The sequence below is a fragment of the Camelina sativa genome, chromosome 1 (assembly GCF_030686135.1).
Source record: "Camelina sativa cultivar CO46 ecotype springtype chromosome 1, ASM3068613v1".
Lineage (NCBI taxonomy): Eukaryota > Viridiplantae > Streptophyta > Magnoliopsida > Brassicales > Brassicaceae > Camelina > Camelina sativa.
The window spans coordinates 12,118,678-12,141,573 of record NC_141880.1 but is presented as its reverse complement, the minus strand read 5'-3'; the positions used below and the strand labels follow the sequence as shown (position 1 = coordinate 12,141,573).

Below are 22,896 nucleotides of genomic sequence, written 5' to 3'. Positions count from 1 at the left end.
AACAAAAAGGTATGAAAACTAACGGTGCCAACATTGAAAGCTGGGGGTGCGACGAAGAAACACAATTGTTGGATCAAAACATTACAACTTTATATAAACAAAAAGGTGTAAAACAAAAATGTGTGAAAACTAATGGGTACCAACATGGAAATCTGGGGGTGCGAAGAAGAAACAGAATTGTTTGATCAAAACATTATAACTTTATATAAACAAAGAGGCGTAAAACAAAAGGTGTGAAAACTAATGGGTGCCAACATAGAAATCTAGGGGTACGACGAAGAAAGAGAATTGTTGGACCAAAAACTACGGGACGATAAAGCAATCAATGGCCGTGTAAGTGTAAAAGAAATTTTTTTAAGGAATAGGAATTTCTATATATGAGGGTGAATGAGTGGGATGATTGACTGAAGGAGTGTGATGCTTGAAGGAAGCGGGTGAAGAGGTACAACAAAAGGTTGTGAGAAGAAGGAGAAGCGATGCTTCACAAAAGTACGGCAATAAAAAGTTGCAATTAAAAGACACATCCTTTGGTTTAATGAACCAAAACCCTTAGATTAATAAAAAACTAAATTCAACCGTTAGATTTAAAGATGACGTCAGCAGTTCCCTAAAAAATGAGTTTGCTATTATATATAGAAACTTTGTAACTTTTGAGATCATTAACATTAATAATACTCAAAGAACAAAAACTCTGCTCAAAATCCATAAAATTCTGTATACATAAAAACAAATAGTGTAAAAACAACGAGGTGTGAAACAAAAAGGTATGAAAACTAACGGTGCCAACATTGAAAGCTGGGGGTGCGACGAAGAAACACAATTGTTGGATCAAAACATTACAACTTTATATAAACAAAAATGTGTAAAACAAAAAGGTGTGAAAACTAATGAGTGTCAACATGGAAATCTGAGGGTACGACGAAGAAATAAAATTGTTGGACCAAAAATTTGCAACTTTTGAGATCATTAACAACGGGTGAGATCATTAATAATACTCAAAGAACAAAAACTCTTTTCAAAGTACATAAAAATCTGTATATATATAAATGAAGAAGTGTGAAAACATAGAGGTGTGAAACAAATAAGTGTAAAAATTAATAGGTGTGATTTTTAAAAGATGGGGGTACGACGAAGAAACACGATTATTGGAAAAAAAAACTTGCAACTGTTGGGATCATTAATAATTCTAAACCGTTAGAAAAGACAATAGAAACAATCTCATCCGTTAGATTAAACTTGACCTCCAAAAATGGGTTTGCTATTAGAGCATCTCCAATTGTCCTCTATTTTTTCCTCTATAATAGAGATCCTCTATAATAGGGGTGAATTTTACCCCAATCCATCTCTATTTTCACCTCTAAAATAGAGATTACTATTTTTTTTTTGTCGTACAAATACATATTGCTATTTTTTTTTTGTCGTACAAATACAAATTGCTATTTTTTCCTTTATTTATAGAGGAACTCTATCTTTTCCTATAAAGGATTCCTCTATAAATAGAGCAACTCTATTGTAGAGGTGAAAATAGAGATGGGTTGGAGTAAAACTCTATTATAAAGATCTCTATTATAGAGGAAAAAAATAGGGAAAACTATTGGAGATGATCTTATATATAGATACTCATTTAGGTATTTATTTAAATTTGTAATTTTGTATAGACTTAAGAAAAAATTGATAGTCACTTTTTCGAAATGAATTAGACAATCTTCATTTTATCATTTTGTTCACGCTACGCATAGTACAACATAGTTTAGATAATGCTACTAAAGTCATACAACATAAATTAGATAAGGCTAAAAAAGTCAGAAAACATAGATTAGATAAACTCAAGTGGCACAAGCACAACATGTTATAGGTTCTGGATCGTCATCACTTCTCTTCACTGCTTCCACTGCAAAACATCAACTGCTAAACATTAGTTAACTTCTTCATAAAAGATGAACAGAACTACAAATCCTGCCAAGAACGTGTGTGGACATATAAATCAATCTAGAAACAAGTCATATGTAAAACGAAACCCTTAATTAAGCAGAGAACATTATCAATCTAGTATTGAATCTAAGCCTAACCATAGAAAAGCCTATTCAAATTACCTGTCATTGTAGAGAGCTATTTCAACAACCTTCATATCTTGTTGCGTAAGGTATCTGGCTTCAACCCTCGGGCTGCAGGGGCAGACAGAATCTGACAGTTTTCAGCAGTCAGTTCCTTGTCTTTATCAATGGCATGAAACTCGTAGCAATATGATCCAAGAAAACCTTGTTTTAAGGCCTTACAAACCGGGTTTTCTTGGACATCTAGGCGCCATCTATCTTTTTTCATTCCAGGGACAACCTTTGCGTTCTCCCAACACTTCTCCTTTTCCTCCTGCGGGAAATCGTCTCCGCCATTGAACCGCTTGTTGTGAGTACTCATCTCTTTGTATGAAACTTTGAAGAAAAAAAAGTTTGCGGATAAGATAAAAGAGAGAAGAAACAAACACTGCTGCAGCTGCTAGGATTCAAGCTAAGCTAAACAGTAAGAAAGTAGTAAGAAAGGCAAAAAGGCATCAGCAAAATGAAAATAAGTCAAAGCAAAACTGGAAATGACAGAGAAGAAAATCAAAGCTCATGGCTACGCACATCATGGTATCTCAAAAGCTTATCAGACTTGCAAGAATAACAAAAAAAAGCTATCAAGATATTTTGTTTATATTTATGACCATACGTAACAAAGACACTAAGTTAGAATACTAATCACACTATATCTGTATTATTAGACAATCATCAGACCATAAATGGCTACTACAACAAGCCAAAGTCATCTTCTTTATTATATAAACATAAGACTTGTTCTTGCCATTTCCCCAATTACAGCAAAAATATTATTGTCATAACCCAAATTCTCAACAACTCATAAGAGAAACAAATGATAAGTAAAAAACACTTAGAGAATATTGTTTCATCAAGATTTTAAAGATTTTAAAGACACTAAAAGCAGCAGCACTCACTATAACAATGCATCGAACATATTGTATTATCAAGGTTTTTTAAGGTTTACTTACTTGTCTGGAATCTCGAAAAGGGAAGTGAGAGATAAACCCTAGCACACGACTGATAGGGTTTAGATCAGGAAATGAATCTCTCAGTCAAAGCCGCTACAGAGTTGAAAGACATGTGACAAAGTCTGAAAAAATGGAACCTTGAAACAAGAAGACAAAAGACATAATAATCACACCATTGGCCATTGCAAAAAGGACGACTAAAACAGACAACCAAAGCAAAGCCTAACCACATAATAATTCATCAAAAATAAAAAAAAACACTAAAGCAGATAACTTTTCCCGCACTCTCGAAGGAAAAGAAGAGACAAACAATGAAGATACTTTTCTCAGCTTTTGACTCTACCGTTACAAACAATGAAGATACTTTTCTTTCGCTTGATTTCAACGGGGATATGTTTAACAATTGACAGCTTACTTACTTTTTGTTAACAGGATGATATAGGCTACTTCTACAGTTGATCAATGACCATATAAATTGCATTTATTTGGTGTGAAAAGGAAAAAAAAAATAGTAAAGATTACTACAGAGTTCAAGAGCATTTGTAACTTTACGCCAAAATTGAGTTTGTAACATTTCAATATCCATTTATTTCGTATTTAAGAGAATTATACAATTTGAAATCTTATCAGAAAGATTCAACATAAAACTCTTAAGATTATCCATAACTGGAAACAACACTTATGATACTTATGTTGGTAGGATGATGATGACGATTAGGGGTGTCAAAATGGGTCAAGATTAATGAGTCAACTCAATTCAACTCAACTCAACTCATGAACTCTAATGAGTTGATGGGTTAAATAAGTTGATGATTAAATGAGTTCATGAGTCGAATGAGTTAACCACTAACTAATCAATTTCTTCATTATCAACATAATATTATCAACATCATCATCATATTACCAACATCATCATATTATCATCATCATATCTACTAACATCATCATCATCCTACCATCATTATATCGACATCATCATACTATCATCATCATCAACTACCATCATGTAACTATCATCATCATCAACATTGTCATACTATCATCATCACCATCATAATTTCATAATCATATTAACATCACCATCATCATATCAACATATATATATATATATATATATATATATATATATATATTATAGTCAGCAACATGATGTCATCATCATCATCTTATAATTTTATATTAAATATTAATTAATTTATATTGTAATTAATTATATTTATTTTATATTAAATTTGAATTAATTATCTAACTCATTTAACTAAATGGATTCATGGGTGGATCCATCCCAATTGTTAAATGAGTTAAGTCAACTCATAAACTTATTTAACTTTTAACTCATTAGATAATGAGTTGAGTTAGGTAGGGTTAACCATTTTGACACCCCTACTAATACAGAGAGAGCAGGATCATAGAGCATAATTTATCAGATATGAGCAATGCCACGAGAACGAACTATGTTCTTGTTAAAATTTGATTCTCTCAGCAGGGTATGAAATAACAAAAAAAAATCAGAGAATGAGAAGTATCTCACAATCTATTTGCATACATATAATTTACTTTGAAACACGCGTAAGATTCTCTCTTTTACTCAAGACACAAATTTTGTTTAACTGGAAAAAAAAACTGAATACAAAGAGTTTGTCTATATATAGAGTTAAAAAACGACTCGACCAAAATGACATACACGAAACAACACAAACAATGAGAGTTACAATTCTTCGTTTGTGGCTTTTTAACGTAATAACAATCAGACTGGACTCTTAATGTTAAAACCTTATTATAAAACTCAATTAATCTCCAACACTTGTTGTCATGTATGTATGGTGTTGGAGCCATAGATGATACTCAAATTCAATATCAGCAACAGCCAACATGCGGATACCAAAATATTAGAAAATTTGGAAATTAACTAAATACCACACATTAACAATATATAATATTCGTTTTTTTGAAAATTTAGATAAGAGTATAATTAATTAATATTCCAAGAAAACTAAAATATTATAAAATAAATACATAGGTATATATTTTCATTTAGGATTAGATCCTTTGGTAAAAAAAAAAAAGGTCTTGAAGAGTGATTATAAAATATCTATATCTATTTTTTTTGTTTAAATATAAGAATCCTTTGTATCATCTATGACTCCAACTTTACCACAACTTTACCAAGAAGATGATATCAACATTTTCTAAAACAAGCAACCAAAAAAAAGAGGATATCATCTTCTCGATATCATTTTCTAAAACACAAAATTACATCCAAGTCCAAGTCCAAGTTTTGGATTTCTTTGTTTTGGTGTTGAAATTTGATTCTAGAATTTTTTGTGATTGGACAGTGAAATCAAACTATTTACAAAAGTAGGTGAGTTTTTGAAGGTCGAGAACAAAGATGAAGATCCAAGTCAAAGTAAATTTTTGATTTCTTTGTTTTGCTATTGAAATTTGACTATGGAATTTTTTCTGATTCGATAATGATATGATATTATATTTACACAGGTTGCTGAGTTGTTCAAGGTCGAGAACGAGGATGAAGATCCAAGTCCAAGTAAGTTTTGGATTTCTTTATGTTGGTGTTGAAATTTGATTATATGATTTTTTTTTTTTTTTTTTATAGTGAAATCGAATTGATTTTTTTTTGGATTGTGTGATTGGATAATGATTAAGTGTGGTGCATTTTGAGAGCAAATCTTTCCAAATATTCATTTATATTCATACTAGGTGTTAGTCCACGCAATGCGTGATTGCGTTTATAATGGTTTTTATTATATTTCTGAATTTTTATAAAAATAATATTTTGGTAACAATAACATAATCAAATAATAGATTTTTTCTTAAGATTGTATTATTGTAAAATTGTATCAAACAAAAGTATCAAAAAAATTAGTAACTATATAAATATTCATCATTTCAAAGTTTAAAGAAATATAAATAGAAGATATATATATATATATATATAACATAACTAAAAATATAGCTAATAAAAATAAAAAATATGAAAATTTAACCAAAGATATTTTATCTTGAAAGATAAACACATTAGTGGGAGAATGAAATTTATAATAATTATTGGGTAGGAATTACATTTGAGTTAAATGTAGAATTACACATGACATTAGTTGTGAGTTAATTAGATATAAATTTTTAATTTGTTTTGCTTTTCTTATGAAATGAATACCAAGTGGTCCAATGAAATTTTAACTTGTACATATTCAAATTCATATTATTTTGTAAATGACAAACTAAATTAGTTTTTGTATAACTAATTGCCAAGGAAAACTTCTATCTTTTTGGTTTGTTTTTCTAAATTTTCATTCATCAATTTAAATTCTAGTGCTAGATTTCGTACTAATGGTTTCATCTTTAGAGAGTTTAATTAGATGGTATATTTTTAAAGTTATATTCTTTTTCTATATATTATTCCATTTAAATTTGAGCGCTAGAAGAGAACAGAGAATTAGATATGGATATTTTCAACCTTACGACCTTGTAGGGTGAATATAGTAGAAGAATATTAAAAATTTATTACTTATAAGATTATAATCTAAAATAGACAATGGAGATAAACTTTTTAAAAGATAAAAAACAATGTAATATATATATATATACCTTACAAACTCCAAAAATATAATTTAGAATTAAGCTTTTACAATGATATTTGGATTGATTTGTTAACCCATACAACAACAACAACAACAACAACAACAAAAAACACAAAACAAAAGAAAAGAAAAAGATTTGAGGTATAGTAAAAGAGGATGAGAGAATGAATGAATGAGAGAATAAAAGAATGAGTATTTCTTGGAATAGAAGTGATGTAGAATTAAATTTAGAAAAATAGGAGTTACAATTCTAAGTTATTATGTGTTTTAATTATATTATTTTTCTATATTTTACTCCATTTAATTAATTTGAGTGTTAGAAGAGAATATAGAATTAAACATGGATCTTTTCAACCTCATGAACTTGTGGAGTAAATATACAGGTAAAAGAATATAAAAAATGATTACTTACAAGATGATAATCTAAAACAGACAATGCAGATAAACTTTTTAAAATATCAAAAACTATAAAGATAAACCTTTTAAAACAATAAAAACTATGCATTAACAACAACAACGACAATAACAAAATTTGAGATATAGTTGAAGAGGATAAGAAAACGAGAGAATGAAAGAATAAGAGAATGAGTATTACTATTAATAAAAGGGACAATTTGAGGCTTCTCCTTGTGTCCACTTCAGCTTTTCAAAATTTCCTATGGAATTGCCATATCAGCATCTCTAGAATCATTTGAAAACAACCACAGACCTAGGTTTAAGCGTAAGCCAACGGCGTTTAAGCTTCTATAATTCGAGTTCCCCTAAATAATTAAGATCAGACCTCTTACTCTTCCCTAAGATTTTCTTTACAAGATTCTCTTCTCTAAATGGCTTTCAACAACCACCTCTCCATTGCAATAACTATTACTCACCCCTTGATCATTTACCTCATGTGGTGGCGTACACAGTTTCATTAACATAAAAAATGCGGTCGGGATCCGCTTTTGGGTTTAAGCAAAGGGAAGGGCAAGAGATAGAGTAATAGAGTAAACAATGGTAAATCTTCACAAAATCGTTTTCCCTGGGATTATATATATATTTTTTTTGAGAAAAAAAGGTTCATGTTTTCCGGTAGAAATCGCTTTCACAATTTTCATAGTTGCTTAGATTGTTATTCAATCCAGTTGTTATGTCTCTCGATATTCAACTTAAGACATAATTTTTCATACCTACAAATATATTTGTAAATGCCACTTCTAACAATATCTAATATAATAAAGTAGGGTTACACCCTTTGAGGAGCTCCCTCCACCCGACACGTGGCACCTTAAAAATTCTTTGTTCGAGAAAAAACTTACCCACATAATGGGCTGTATATCATGCATTTGTTAATGGGCTGCAAGTGGGTTAATGGCACACAAATATTCCGAAACCCGTAACCGGTTTTCTCTCTTCCCCGGTTGTCTCTCTTCCCCTCTCCTCCATGCTTATCTGTTAATCTCCGGTAGATCGCCGTAGCCAACCTCCTCAATTCCTCAACTCGTAACAAAGAAGACCAAATTTCAACTTCAGCTCCCCGTAATCCCAAGTTTTGATCGGCTAAGCTATGTTTCAAAATCGATACTGGCCATTCTCATTTTGCTTATGCACATAGAATCCTGTCAAGGTTACTACATACTCTTTTGTGGTTGTAGAGTTAAACTTCTGTTTTGATTCTCTTTTGTAGGTTGTGGGATCCTTTTTAGTTTCAATAATTTACCATTCGTTTCAGATTTAGGGGTGTTTTAAATTGTTCGATTAGGATCATTGAGATAGAGTCATAGGTCGTTCTAGCTGACTACATCGTTCCCTCTGAGATAGTTTTTGAAACCTTAAACTGAATTGTCATCTATTGTTTCCAGCATCTATGTTCCGTATTTATTGCTTCTGTATTCGCTATGTTTCTAATGATCTTCTCCTCTTTTACTCTCAGGTTTCAGATAACCAATCTGCGTCTGGCTGGGGAGATTTGTGAATTACTCCTCAACAGCTTTCTCATAATGTTGTCAATTGGTCACTAAAATAAGCAGCAATATGGACCGTGTAGGTTTCCTCTTATGAGACGTTATTATATGTGTATAAATTGTTTCAAAAAAACAACAAAAAATGACATCTTTAGCACACTTTGGTATGGTCTTTTCCCCCAGTTGGAACCACCCTCAATGAATGTCAAATTTGAATAGCAGAGGAAGGTATGCTCTCATCTCATTCCATAGACCAAAACTAAACTGAGGTTTTAGGAAGGAACTCTTTATTGTTGTTCTGTTTTTTTCTTCTTCTCTTCTTCAAGTTAGGGCCCCGTTCAAGTTATACCTTTTATTAAACTTCCAGGAGAGGTCCATTAGAGTCAGGTTGCTACTTCCTCCCATTTAGAAATAATTCGACACTGCAGGCCAGGTTGGTAAACTTTAAAATTTTGAATGCCCTTAGGTTTTCCTCCCATTAAGACTAATTCCACCCTGATTTTGTGTCTCTCCTCCTAAACGCCCCCATCCCCTAACTACGGAATTTATGTCATATCTGTTTACATGCCATTAAAGGTGATTACACCCTGATTATATGCCTTTACTTAATGGTTAAATCGCCTAACAGTTGTGTTTTCCTAATTACCCTCCTGATTTTTTGCCTTCCCTTTATTTTTTGTGATGCGTTACGATTCCACCATAACTTACTAATTACTACCCCGATTAGAAGCCCTACCTTTTGACATATATATTTTCTTCCATCCCTCATGAAAATAAAAACACAAACAACCCTACCTCCAACCTAAAAAAAAATGTCTTCCAAAGATCCTCCTTCAGATAGCCCAACTTTCACCTATCTCAAGCTCGATGAAATTTCTGAATCCCTAGACACACCTACCATCGTCATTCGCCTACTTCATTTCTAGGATGCCCATGATTTCAAACGCAACAATCTTCTTCTGAGTGTGGAGTGTCTTCTTCTGGATGAGGAGGTTTAATTTTTTTGGTTCCTAATTCCAAATTAGGAACATTTTAGTTTTTATATTTATTTCCTTAGTGTTAATTTGTATATGATCTTCTTAATATCCTTCAGGCTAATGTAAATCTAACCCATACTCATTATTTTAGGCTAATGTCATACAAGCATCTATCCACCCACGACGTCTTCACAAGTTCCGATCTACACTCAAACAGGGTTGCCTCTTCATGATTACTAATTTCGATGTGAGGAAGCAACCAAATTCCTACCGCCTTTCTGACCATCCCTACAAGATTTTATTCAATGATCACACCTCAATGGATGTTCTTGACCCTGACGAATACTCTATTCCCCACGAGTATTTCTGTACACGAAACTACAACGACATCCAAAGTTTGGTGGGGAAAGGAGAGATCTTACCAGGTACGATGAAAATATATATTTATATTTATATATGCTTCGTATACAACCACCTAATATGTCGTTCACTCATTTCACCCTAGATATTGTTGCCCAAGTGTCATGTATCCGAAATGCGGATAAGGTCGACGAAACCACAACTCCACCGAAGACTACGTCGAACCTGATTCTTACGTGTGTTTTTGATAGGTGGGTTCCCAAGTCTCCCCTATATATTCGTATACTACCTACCATTGACTTACTATCCATTGTTTCCTACTTTGTAGTGGTGACACCGCTTACGTCTCCGTCTGGGAGAACCAAGCATCTAAGGTTCGTGAAGATGTTGCTCTCCTAAAAGAAGAACCTATTTTAGTAATCGTCACTGGTGTGAACCCCAAAAAATTGCGTGCTACGTCTCTTTCCTTACCTTTATTTGATTCAAACTCTAAAATGTGTTATACTCTTTTCACCCTTAATTACTCACACATTCCTCTTCAACTATATCTAAGGTGACCTATATCTCAACGCAACTGCGTTGACCAGATTTTTTTGGAATGTTGAGAACAACATTACAGAGGAGTTCCGAAAAACGTAGTTTCATCTCTCACCCTATTTTCAACACCATGATTTGGTAACCTTGTCGTATTAACTAACAATTGCATTTACCTTTTCACATGCAGCCCTTCTTACCAAAAATATCTAATTCTCACCATTGAAAACCCAGCGCCCATGACTGCTCCTGTCGAGGTCCAAAGCATCTCCGAGATCCCACTTGCCGTCATGTTTCCTTCGTTTACTATGCCAAGAAAGTAGATTATTTGAATTTTTTTATACTGCCAAGAAAAACTGTTCTAGTGTAAGGCAAAGATTGTCGACTTGATTTTAAGCAGCAGGTGGTTCTTCATATCCTGTACAACTTGCTTTAAGATAATGGAAACATCACGTGATACACTCAGATGTGGTGGGACATGTGACTCTGACACGGCTATTGGTCGGCTACGGTAATCAGTATATTATTACACAGGTGTTTTAGTACCTCCATATGTATCTGATATAACACTCTTTACGCATTTTACTTCTTCCAGATATCACATTGAAGTTGTTGTTGATGATGAGTGCCAAACCTCTACTTTTGTACTTTTTGACGAACCGACTAAGAAATTATTCAAAACAAGTGCATCTACCTTGGCTGCCAAAAATGTAAAGCAACTTCAATTACTAAGGGTTTCGATCTCAGAACCGGAAACCTAAAACGTATTTTTTCACTACAGAATGTAGCTCAGAATGATGCTTGTGGCCTCATAGTCCGCAAAGAAATCCAAAATTTAGTTGGTAGAAACTTTGTCTTCTGCATCAAAGTGCGAGAATACAATTTCTCCGCTAAGTACCAGAGTTTCGTTGTCGCCCAGATCGAGATACCTCCAGCAGTTGCAGTGAAGAAGATATTATCTTATTCCTTCTCTCATACCAACTACCTTCTCGGGACCCAATTTAAAAGACTCACTATGTTACAGAGACCTGCACCTCCAGGACCTAGCAAAGGGAAAGCATTTGCTTTAGTGCCCTCTACTCCACGAGTCGAGAAGGTCGATGACGTCAGCCAGCAGTCCAAGAAGCCTCGCCCTCTTAGGTGATTTTCTACATTTATATATATGTCTATATATGTCTACAAATTATATATTAGCGCTTTAACAATAAGGGTGGGGACCCGTCCGTGTGACCTGCAGATCAATTGGTGACAGGTTATCCTGTGGGAAGGTAGTTAAAGGGTGGGGACCAGGGTTCGAGGAACGTCTGGCGCACCAATAACCTACTGGTGGATTGGGATATCCACAGTGAGGGGTTAGGATCGATGCCCTGCAGGGCCAGCTTGGGGTCCGTTGGGACGGTTAGCGGGGGCTAGCAGGGTCCGCGGATGGTCCGTTGGGACGGCTAGCGGGGGGCTACTAGGGTCCATGGACGGGTTGTCACACCTGCAGCAGGCAACGAACCAAAGTATTCTCAGATGTATATTTTTGACACTGCCAATGAAGTGAAGAACATAGTAAAGTCGGTCACCAGAACTGAATCATCGACTTCCCTTGACGAGAAAACCGTATCTGGATTGATGGAGACGCTTGATAGCACGAGTGTGCTCACAAAAATATATAGAGCTGCCAGAGATTGATACAAGCTTCAAAAACCAACGGAGTTGTCTATAAGATTGGTGGCCAAAGGCACCGAGGGAAACAATATGATTTGCCAACCTCCGATGAAATAGCTGGAATAATTGTTGGTGATCTATCTTCCACAACAGGGTGTAGGGATGTCATCGTCCATCTCAAATCGAATAACCTTCAAGGAATAACCGAACTACACCCACTTTACATGGCTCTACAATACCCTATGTTGTTCCCATAAGGCGAAGATGGTTACCACCCAGATATACCATATGCAACTACAACAGAGAAGGCTATCAAAAGGGAATGTCTCACCATGCTCGAGTTCTACGATTATCAAATACAGACAAGATTATTAGAAGGTACCACTCTCATCAGATCTGGGCATCTACTCCATCAATACGCCATAGATGCATATATGGCAATAGAACAAGAGAGGATGGGCTGGTACAGACGAAACCAAAAAACTTTAAGGGCTGATGTTTACCACAACATTTGTGATACTATTGACAGAGGGGACAATGACGCCATGAAAGTGGGACGCAGAATAATACTCCCTTCATCTTTCACCGGAGGCCCAAGATATATGGAACAAAATTACCATGACGCGATGGCAATTTGTAGAACATTTGGAAACCCCGACTTATTCATCACCATGACGGCAAACCCCAATTGAGAAGAAATCAAAGAACATCTGCAACGATCCTTACGGCCAGTCCAGATCTTGAATCTCGTGTTTTTAAGATGAAGTTAGAATCTCTCGTGGCTGATCTTTGGGAAGGGGAATTCTTCGGCGAGGCCAAATCAAGTAAGCAGCTAAATCCAAAATTAATAGTTATTGACCAAAATAATCCAAAATAGCCCTCAATGTCTCTCAATGAAGTAGTGCACATATTTTGATATTTTAAAAATATCAACCCAAACCCAAAAACAATAATACAAAAACAAACTTGATATGTTAAGATACTAAGTTTAAGAAATGAACAAATACCATTTCTTTCACACTAAAAGAGTCACAATTTATATATATATATATATATATATATATATATATATATATATATATATAGTATTAAATTACACTTTGATTAAGAACAAATTTGTCTACAATCAAATAATTTGAGTACATTTTGAAAACCAAAGCAATGTGATTTTATAACATACAATGTGATTAAATAAATCTATGTGCATTTCCTCTAATAGATGTTTGATAGAGGTTTTACAGTAATGGATTAAACAAAGTTATACTATCCTCCCTTCCTTATCCCTAAAGTAATCGAACAAATTTGGCTACAATCAAATAATTAGAATCCTAATATATATGAAGGTTTCAATGGTCCATATTTTAGAGTCCATTACTTTAAAATACAATGATTTTAAACAAAGCTGCATTTTGAAAACCAAATCAATGTGATTTAATAACATACAATGATTTAATAGGACTAATAATTAAAAATGAAACACTACATTCATATTACAAATTAAATAAAATATCTCTGCATTTCCTCTAATAGATGTTAGACAAGAAGCAGGTCTCGCAATCTATTTACTCGAAAAATTTCACCTCCAAAAAGTACTAATGCTCCTCTTTGTCGTATTGCAGTTGTATACACCATCGAGTTCCAGAAGCGGGGATTGCCTCATGCGCATATCTTGGTGTGGCTAAAAGATGATTTGAGGACTCCCACGAATACAGACATAGACAAAATAATCTCTGCCGAGATCCTTGATGAGAGCAGCGACCCTGAAGGATATCAATTGGTCGAGCAGTGTATGAGACCATGTGGCAAAGATAACCCAAATTTATCATGCACTGAGAATGGGATATGCACCAGAGGTTTCCCAAAGACATACACATGTCAAACAGAGTTCTATGATAAAGGGTTTGTCACCTACCAACGTCGGCCTGATTCGAGGAACTACATTACTAAAGGGGGTACACAGTTAGATAATCGATTTGTTGTCCCACACAATCTCCAATTTCTTAAGAAGTACAAGTGCCATATCAATGTGGAATGGTGTTGCAAAATAGAGACCATAAAGTATTTATTCAAATATGTGACCAAGGGAGTTGACAAGGCGACCATTGTTGTAGAAAAGACAAAAGGTTCTACCGGAGGAGATGGTGGCAGCAACCAAACAAATGAAGACGTAGATGAGATAAGAAAGTATCAAGAATGCCGTTATCTTTCAGCATGTGAGGCGATGTGGCGTATCTTTGCCTTCGACATTCATTATAGCAAACCAGCCGTCCAGAGCCTAACCTTGCATTTACGGGACCAACAACCTGTGACATATAGTGCAGAACAAAGTCTTGACAGTGTAATCTCACGCCCTGGGATTGACAGAACAATGTTCACAAAGTGGATGAAGATGAACGAAACAGACCCTTTCGTACGTACATTAACATATGCTCAATTCCCTATGTGGTATGTGTGGAATATAACCGCAAAAACGTGGACAAGAAGAAAGCAAGGTCACATCATTGGGAGGCTTGTCAACATCCATCCAAAAGTAGGTGAGTTGTACTACTTGAGACTACTTCTAGGCTTGGTCATAGGACCAACAAGTTATGACGACATATTAACTGTCGATGGAATCCTTTACGAAGACCTTAAAGGTGCGTGTTTGGCCAGGGGTATGCTTGATGGAGATAAAGAATGGGTAGAAGCATTAAAGGAAACTCAGCAGTAGGTTTCCCATGCCAGCTGCGTAGTTTCTTTGTGACACTCTTAATCTATAGTTTTGTTAGTAGCCCATTGAATTTGTGGAACCACTGTTGGCGGTATATGGCGGATGATATTGAGCACACGCAACGGAAAAAACTGAATCTCACGAAACTTCACCTTAGAGAGGAACAGCTACAGAATTACACGTTGCTAGAGATTGAGAAAATCCTGCAGCAACACGACATAATACTATAAGATTTTCCCGATATGCCAATGCCAAACAATGAGATGATGAAAGAGCTCTGTAATTCATATCTTATGGAAGAACAAAGTTACAACGAGGACGAACAACAAAAAGATCATGATCTTTTATTTGGGACTTTGAATGACGAACAGAGATTGGTCTTCGATTGAGTGATGGACTCCATTGAAAATGGAGGCGGGAGATTCTTTTTTCTTAATGGACCAGGGGGAACTAGGAAGACGTACTTATACAGAACATTAATAACAAAGTTAAGAGCAATGAAAAAGGTTGTATTGTCCATTGCATCTTCAGGCATTGCAGCTTTGCTTCTCCCAGGAGGCCGCACAGCCCACTTAAGATTCAAAATTCCAATAACCATACATGAGCATTCTATGTGTGAAATAAAAAAAGGATCGATGCTTGTAGAGCTTATAAGAAAAACAGATTTGATCATTTGGGATGAGGCACCAATGACTCATCGTTTTGCATTTGAGGCGGTTGACAGATCAATCCGGGATCTTCTGGCAGAAGATGATCCCAAAGCAATGCATAAACTCTTTGGAGGGAAGACGGTATTACTTGGTGGCGATTTCCGACAAATATTACCCGTTATAACATGAGGCAATCGTCAAGACATAGTCTTAGCAACAATAAACAAAGCATATATGTGGGATTTATGTAAGTTCTATACCTGACTCAGAATATGCGTCTGAAAGTGGAAGAGATTAAATTTGCTCAGTGGATTCTTCAAGTTGGGGATAGAACAACGCCAAAAATAAACAGACATAGAGGGAGCTACGACGAGGTTGACGACATCAAAGTAAATAAAACACTCCTCCTACAAAACGGCCACAAATAGATTGCACAATTAGCAGATGATGTATACCCGGATTTTGAGTCTTCGTATCTAGACCGAGAATGCATTACAAGGAGGGCAATTCTAACTCCAAAGAATGACACTGCTCATGAACTGAATAGGTTTCTCCAAAACAAAATCCCAGGCTACGCAAAGGAATATTTGAGTTCGGACAGTATTGAGATGGATGGGGATTCAAACGACTCAGATGATCTGTTATACCCTGCAGAATTTCTAAACTCACTCAAAATCTCAGGTTTGCCAGATTATTGTTTGAAACTTAAAGTCGGCTCTCCAGTTATGCTTATACGAAATTTGAATCAAAAAGAAGGACTCTGCAATGGAACCAGGCTAATAGTGACACGATTAGGGACCAGAGTCATTGAAGCGGAGATCTTAACTGGTACAACAGTTGGAAACAAGGAGGTAATCCCAAGGATAATACTATCTCCACCAGATCAGAAGTGGCCATTCAAATTTAAAAGACGACAATTCCCTCTACGTTTGAGCTACGCAATGACTATTAATTAAAGTTAGGGTCAAAGTCTGAAACAAGTTGGCTTATATTTGCCAAAACCAATTTTCAGTCATGGACAATTGTATGTGGCGCTATCACGAGTAACATCAGAAGGAGGGTTGAAGGTCCTTAACATGGAGGAGGAGACAACAAATACACTTAAAAACATTGTATACAAAGAAGTATTCAACAACGCCAGCACATATAGGTGACAGTAGGTATTCTCTCAGTTACTACGTAAGCTATGTTGTCATTGATCTCTTCTTCTTCTTTACTTCTTTTAAACTCCAGTGAAACTTGAAATGCGTAGTCCTTCCACAGCTCCGGCCAGCAGATATAACAACCACACGAAGGCTGAAGATAGGGACTCAAACGAGAAGCCCCATCTAATAACCAAAGACCTTGTCATCTGGTATGTACTTCTTCTCTTCCCTCTTTCTTTTAATGGAGACTCTATTAGTTTGTTTAGGAAGCTATGACGGACATCGAAAGGACATTGGCTTTCAAGAACCCCCACCACCAACAGAGAACAAGCATCCCAAATAAGATAAAGGTATCCTTTCTAACAATAATGTACTTAGACTCAAATAAAGTAAATAGCGAAAATATATTCAGTACTAATGAAATCCAGCCCTCTATTAAATAGTCACCTAAACGGAGGACAAAAACAACAAGATAGGTAAATAAAGACCATCAAATGCAGGGAATAAAATGCAACAGAAAAGTATCCTTCACATGGGGCAGACCCAACGTATCCTTATGCTCAATTTATTAAGACTACACTTGTAACATCCGCGAACCAGTTTTTGAATTTTTAGAGTGAGTGTCGACCGAGACCAGGGGTGTGTCGATCGACACCACTAATTCTGGGTTCGTCGGGTTTGTTTTTAATTCGCAATTTTGGTTGGTTTGGTTTGGTTGGGTTATCTAAAACGTGTATTTAAAGGGAAGGATGACCCAAGTAGAGGGTTTTTGGGTTTTGTATTGTCGCCGTTGTGTGAGAAAAAGAGAGAAAAAGGAGAGAAAGTGTTGGAGAGTGTTTTTGTGAGATTTTGGGTCTGTTCTTGGTGTTTTTGGAGAGATCTGTGGCTGTAGAAGGGAGAGCTGTTGTTGGGAACGAAGGAGAAGCTTTCTAAGGTGTTGTTCCACCGTTTCTCAATCAAATCTTCCTGCAAAAGAGGTGAGTGCTTGACCATGGCTGATCTAAGCCTGAGATCTCTTTTGTTTGGTTGTTCCTTGTCTATTTGTGGTGTTTGCTTGCTTGGGTTTATTGTTTTCGTGTTTCCTATAGGTTCCTGAGGCGATTGAGAGAGTTTTAGACAATTTCGTGGTGATTTGAAACGGAGGATCGACGTTCGTTTTCGTGCAGTTAGCGTCTGCAGAGGCAGTGTCGGTCAACACCAGTGTGGTGTCGGTCGACACCATGTTGTGATAGCGTCGATCGACGCCAACCTGGTGTCGGTCGATACCACTCTTAACCGAATAGGAGTTTTGCTTTGTTTGATGTGTTGATTGTGTTTATTGGCTCAAGTTATCAATAGAATCTCAGTTGCTTGTGTGTATAACCCAGTAGATGGGAGGATGGCCTCACTAAGTGTTTTTGATAATACTCCTGCATCTCAATATGTGTTTGTGGTGCAAGTAAAGGCAAAGTGTGATCGTGGAATCAAGACGATGAGGAGGAGGATGTTCTAGAGGATTGATTGATTGTGGTCTAGCTATTGTTAGGTTGCTAGTGTTGAGTTGTTAGAGCATTGTAGGATGTTGGAACTTGGTTATTTCATTGTTGGTGCTGAATTATTGCATTGTTTGTTATTGGATTGTTATTGTTGGAATTCTTATTGGTTTAATGAAATTGTTTTGTTATCCGCTGCTGTTGTTTGTTGCTAGGTATCTAATGGGTATGAGACCACTAGTAAATTATTATTTATTATTAAAAAAAAAAACAGGAAGAGTTGTTTCAACACTTTATATAAACTGTACATATACAAACGTATTTTTTTCCTTCGGGGGATACACAGTACTACATACTTGTCAGTCATTACTTGAACTCGAAATTTAGAAAGAGATGAGAATGCAGAGAAATCTTACCCCTCCCAAGCTTTTTCCCCAAGGTTTTATTATATGATTTCTTCAAATACAACTTCACTTCCAAATTGATGTATCTCTATTCTGTAAGTTATGTGTACACCATAATGGAGGTATTTTCCGGCATATTATAGTGGATGTTGAGAGGTCAGTCTCTTCCCAGACGTAGCGGTTGCCAACTGGGTAAACAAAGTTAGTAGTTTTAAAAAAAGCTAACCAAACATAATCAGCCCATATGTAACAAAATGGCCATATGACATAGTATTCAGCGGAATATATCCCACAAATATTTAAACCATAATTATTAAAAATTCGTTGGGTAGAAATTCAACCAACTGGAATATAAGACCAACAACAATTGATTCAAAAAGTAAAATAGATAACCCAAATTAAATACCAAAAAACATACAAGGATATATCTAACCCACGCAGGAGGAAAAACTATATACACTTCAATGTTTTGGTCTATGATAAATCACAATTGATGGAGACCATGACTCTTGAAATTTCAAGAGATGATCCACCTCTCTTATCCTTTTGACTCAAGGTACATGTCGAACTTCTCTTCTTTAATCTTACACTTTAAGAGACCATATAGTTTTTGGTTCGTTATTTGACTATTTGTAATTGTAATTTGTAACTACATGACTCAAGGTACATGTTTTCTCTTCTCCTAATATACACTTTTTTGTTCTTTAAAGCGGTCAACACTTTTAGATGGTAAACAGAGGCTATCCAACTCTTATATTTTTGTCACTTTGCTTATCTTCTTTAAATGAAGTTGTCTTTGTGCATGATGCAGTTCTTTATTCAAAAGGCAAACAAAGTGTTTGGTAATAGATTCGGGCAAATCTTAAGGTATGGTAATTAACTGCTGAAATCTTAACTATCAACAATCTGAATAATGAGAGTGCGATGAGAGTTTTTAATGATATTTCCTTTTGTCATTTCATGAATCCAACGCAATTTTCCCTCGGATTATGACAAGGCATGTAAAGATCTGACAAGTTCAACTCACTTAGTATGTTCTCATTTTGTGAGTAACGACATTACTTTTCCTGGCACATAGTTCTGTAAAGAACAAAGCGTAGCTTGATTATTGTCAACCAGACAATGACACCAAGCGAAGTTAAAGAGGTGTGCGGTTGAAAACGACAGTGATTTAATATAGATCCTAAAAGACAGAGTCAAGAGACCTCTAGGGATTCTACTTCGAGGTCTTTCGCAATTATATTTACAGTGTCAAAAACTCCAAATTATTTTTGTTACATATGGTGAACACTTTATGCTATTTACCTCTATTAAAAATGGTGAATACATAAAGCTATTTAAACAAATAATACCACGTAAAAGAGCCTACAGGTATGCAGAGCATCCATGTTGTAGTGAATTTTTTTATGCCATTTTTCATTTTTATCATTTATTTTTATTTGGGTAACCTTGAATTTGTACCATGATGGTCTTCTAATATTTACATTAATATTTTTGAAATACATTTGGTTTTTAATATATGTAATATAAATTTGTATGAAAAATATTTTAATAGAACAAGAGAAATGGTTATTTTTTTGGCAAAAAAACAAGAGAAATGGTTAATTTTTTAAAAAAATGAATTTTGTTTGTTGTTTTATAAAAAAAGTATAATACAGTAAAACCTCTATAAATTAGTACTCTATAAATTAATAATCACTATAAATTAATAAATTTTGCTGGCCCAAGTCGGACCAGTGTAAAAATTAACAATATTCGATAAGATAAAAAGATAATAATTTTTTTGAAATCTCAATGTAAAATATGGTCCCAATAATATCATAAATTAATAATCATGTAAATTTATATATATATATATACTGATATAATAGTGTATGTTTCTCCTAAAACTCATTTCTATAGAACATTTGTAATGTTGTATTTTCAAACTATAATGATATCTCTAAAATATTTTATAACATGTCATACAAATAATTAAATTTTAAAGTTTTAATTTTTAGATATGCATCATTTACAATTTGATAATTAGACAGATTATTAAAATATGAGAATTAATATTATTATTATTCATAAATTTGAATTTATGTATGTCATGTGTATAAGTCAATTTGTTTATATTATTTGTAATTTATTGTCAATAATGCTTTATAAATATTACAAGTTCAATTCCTAAACCATAAAATTTATAACATCCGAAAGTTTAATCTTATTTTGCTATAATTGTTCCAATTCATAATTTAAAAAAAAATAAACAATTAAAAATATATCTATAAATTAATAATTATTAATTTACAGTGTAAATTAATAATTATTAATTTATAGATAAATTAATATCACTATAAATTAATAAAATGTCTTGGTCCCAACATTATTAATTTATAGAGGTTTTACTGTATACTGTTACATCAACATAAGTTTCATTTTTGTATTGCATCTTTGTTGTTAATTGAAGATAGTTATATATTGTTAAATGCTTACAAATATTTTTAACTTCATTTCTGTAAATAATAATGTGAAACATAAATATATGATTTTGATTTTTAAAAACAGAAAAGTCATATTGCCATAAATGATTACCGTTTATCAAAAGTTTCTCCACCACAGGTAAAACGTATTTTAAGACAAAATAAAGGCAAATTTGAAAAAAAAAATTATTACATATTTTGTTTTTAAACTAACAAATTGTAGATATCAAACAATAATTTTACTCATAATAATTGTATTTAAAATTGAAAAATATAATTGTTGTAGAAAATACTATATATTGTGGTTATATAGTAGATGAGTTATAAACATGACATGTTGAAAGTAATAAAATATCATTAAATTTGTGCTAACACAGGTTAAATCCTCATTTTATTATTTGTCAACACTACAAATATTAGAATATTTGACATATAAAATCAAGTTTTTGTAAATTAATTAAATCATTAGAAAAATATGACTTAATCACAGCGTATAAATTACTTACTTATGTATGTAGATCTCTTATATTTTGTTATAATAATTAAAAATTAAAATAGAATCCTAAACACTAAACAAAACAAACTAAATATAACAGTCAAATGGTCTTAAAGTGTATTGCGGATTAAAAAATTAATATAAACATTTAGGCGTACAAACGGCCGGAAAATTTGTTTATTCTTCTATTTAGAAAATCTTTTATCCTATAAATCACAAATCACACGACCAGTAAAATTCTGCCACATGGAAAAAGTAACAATCTTTTTTTAAAATAACAAGTAAGTATATCGAGATGTTTTTGGATAAATCACTAAAAAGAAGTTATCAACCTCCACATTTTTCTGCCCCATGATCTTTTTCTAATTCCACGATCTGTATATTTCTGTACCCCTATAATTATCAGTTTTTCAACACACAATCATCATAAAACCTCTCACTCGATCAAAAAAAAGGAATTTTCATCTGTTTCAACGTTTATAGAGTGAGTACTTCAACATTTTTTCTCTATAGTTTCAGTTGTATCTGAGTTTCGGTTTTAAAAACTAATGTGTGTATCTTTGTAGGGGCGAAAGGAATATCTTGTGATGATAGAATCCAAATTCTATAACAAAAATAACAGAGGTATTTTGGCTACATGCATGTATATATAAGTTATTACTTATTTCAATGTTCTCGGTTAATTAGTTCAAATTCTCGGTTAATTAGTTCAAAGTCTCTGTTATTCACTTTTCTTTTTTCCAGATGTTTGGCATAAACCATAAAATTATGCATTCTTAGACAGTCACAATCAAATTATTTTCTAAGGTAAGGCTCATCCTTAAGAGCTTGAACATTACTTACCGGTTCGACCTCTTTGAGAACAGTATTGAGACCATATCGAGGATTTGGCTTCCGAATGTTGTCCTTGGCTCTAGTCTGCATTTGATGTGTGTTTTGAGGAGGCAAAGGTGCCAGTGAAGAGCTCGTAGAAGCCGAAACCGATTGATCAGCCTGTGAAGATGCAGAGGAGGAAGCGGCAGAGGAGGTAGCAGGGGACGACTCAAGTGTCGGCGTGACAGTACCAACAGGTGAAGAATCTGATGACGGGGCTGCAGGAAGAGTGAGTGACTGATCGAATGTAGGGACTTAAGAGGCTTAGAAGTAATCGGAGGTAGGTGTTTCATGAGAGGAACATGGAGGAGATATTGTTTGCAGAGGGTAGGGAAAGACTGATTCGACAAACTGAACATGGTGAGAGACATAAATGTGAGAGGTAGAGACATCTAGACAAAGATAGGCACTTTGAGTGAGAGAGTATCCTAGAAAAACACAGGGTGTTTATTTCGAGCTAAACTTGTTTTGACCATAAGGTCGGATCCATGGGTTACACAAACAGCGAAAGGTTCTAAGCTTGGTGTAATTGGGTTTAGTCCTAAATAGTAAGTGATAAGGAGAATACTGAG

At 34.3% G+C, this 22,896-nt stretch overlaps 1 protein-coding gene and 1 long non-coding RNA gene across 2 annotated transcripts; one reads left to right on the top strand and one right to left on the bottom strand.

Annotated features, from left to right (window-relative positions):
* Nucleotides 1-1,682: 1,682 nt before the first annotated feature.
* LOC109131578 (uncharacterized) lies at nucleotides 1,683-3,405 on the bottom strand. Its single transcript, XR_002037179.2, has 3 exons — nucleotides 3,044-3,405; nucleotides 2,094-2,429; nucleotides 1,683-1,891 (listed from the first exon to the last, which is right to left on the bottom strand). It is a non-coding gene; the product is annotated as an uncharacterized LOC109131578 (long non-coding RNA).
* Nucleotides 3,406-12,869: 9,464 nt separating this feature from the next.
* LOC147949816 (uncharacterized) lies at nucleotides 12,870-14,819 on the top strand. Its single transcript, XM_087510656.1, has 2 exons — nucleotides 12,870-12,933; nucleotides 13,729-14,819. The coding sequence occupies exons 1-2, from the start codon at nucleotides 12,870-12,872 to the stop codon at nucleotides 14,817-14,819; spliced, it is 1,155 nt and encodes a 384-aa protein (XP_087366782.1).
* Nucleotides 14,820-22,896: the final 8,077 nt, after the last annotated feature.

Bases quoted from the DNA above. Each gene is read 5' to 3' on its own strand.
- LOC147949816 (XM_087510656.1), top strand. From the start codon at position 12,870: ATGAAGTTAGAATCTCTCGTGGCTGATCTTTGGGAAGGGGAATTCTTC. The intron at 12,934-13,728 runs GTAAGCAGCTAA...GTCGTATTGCAG, and splicing joins CTTCGGCGAGGCCAAATCAA to TTGTATACACCATCGAGTTC.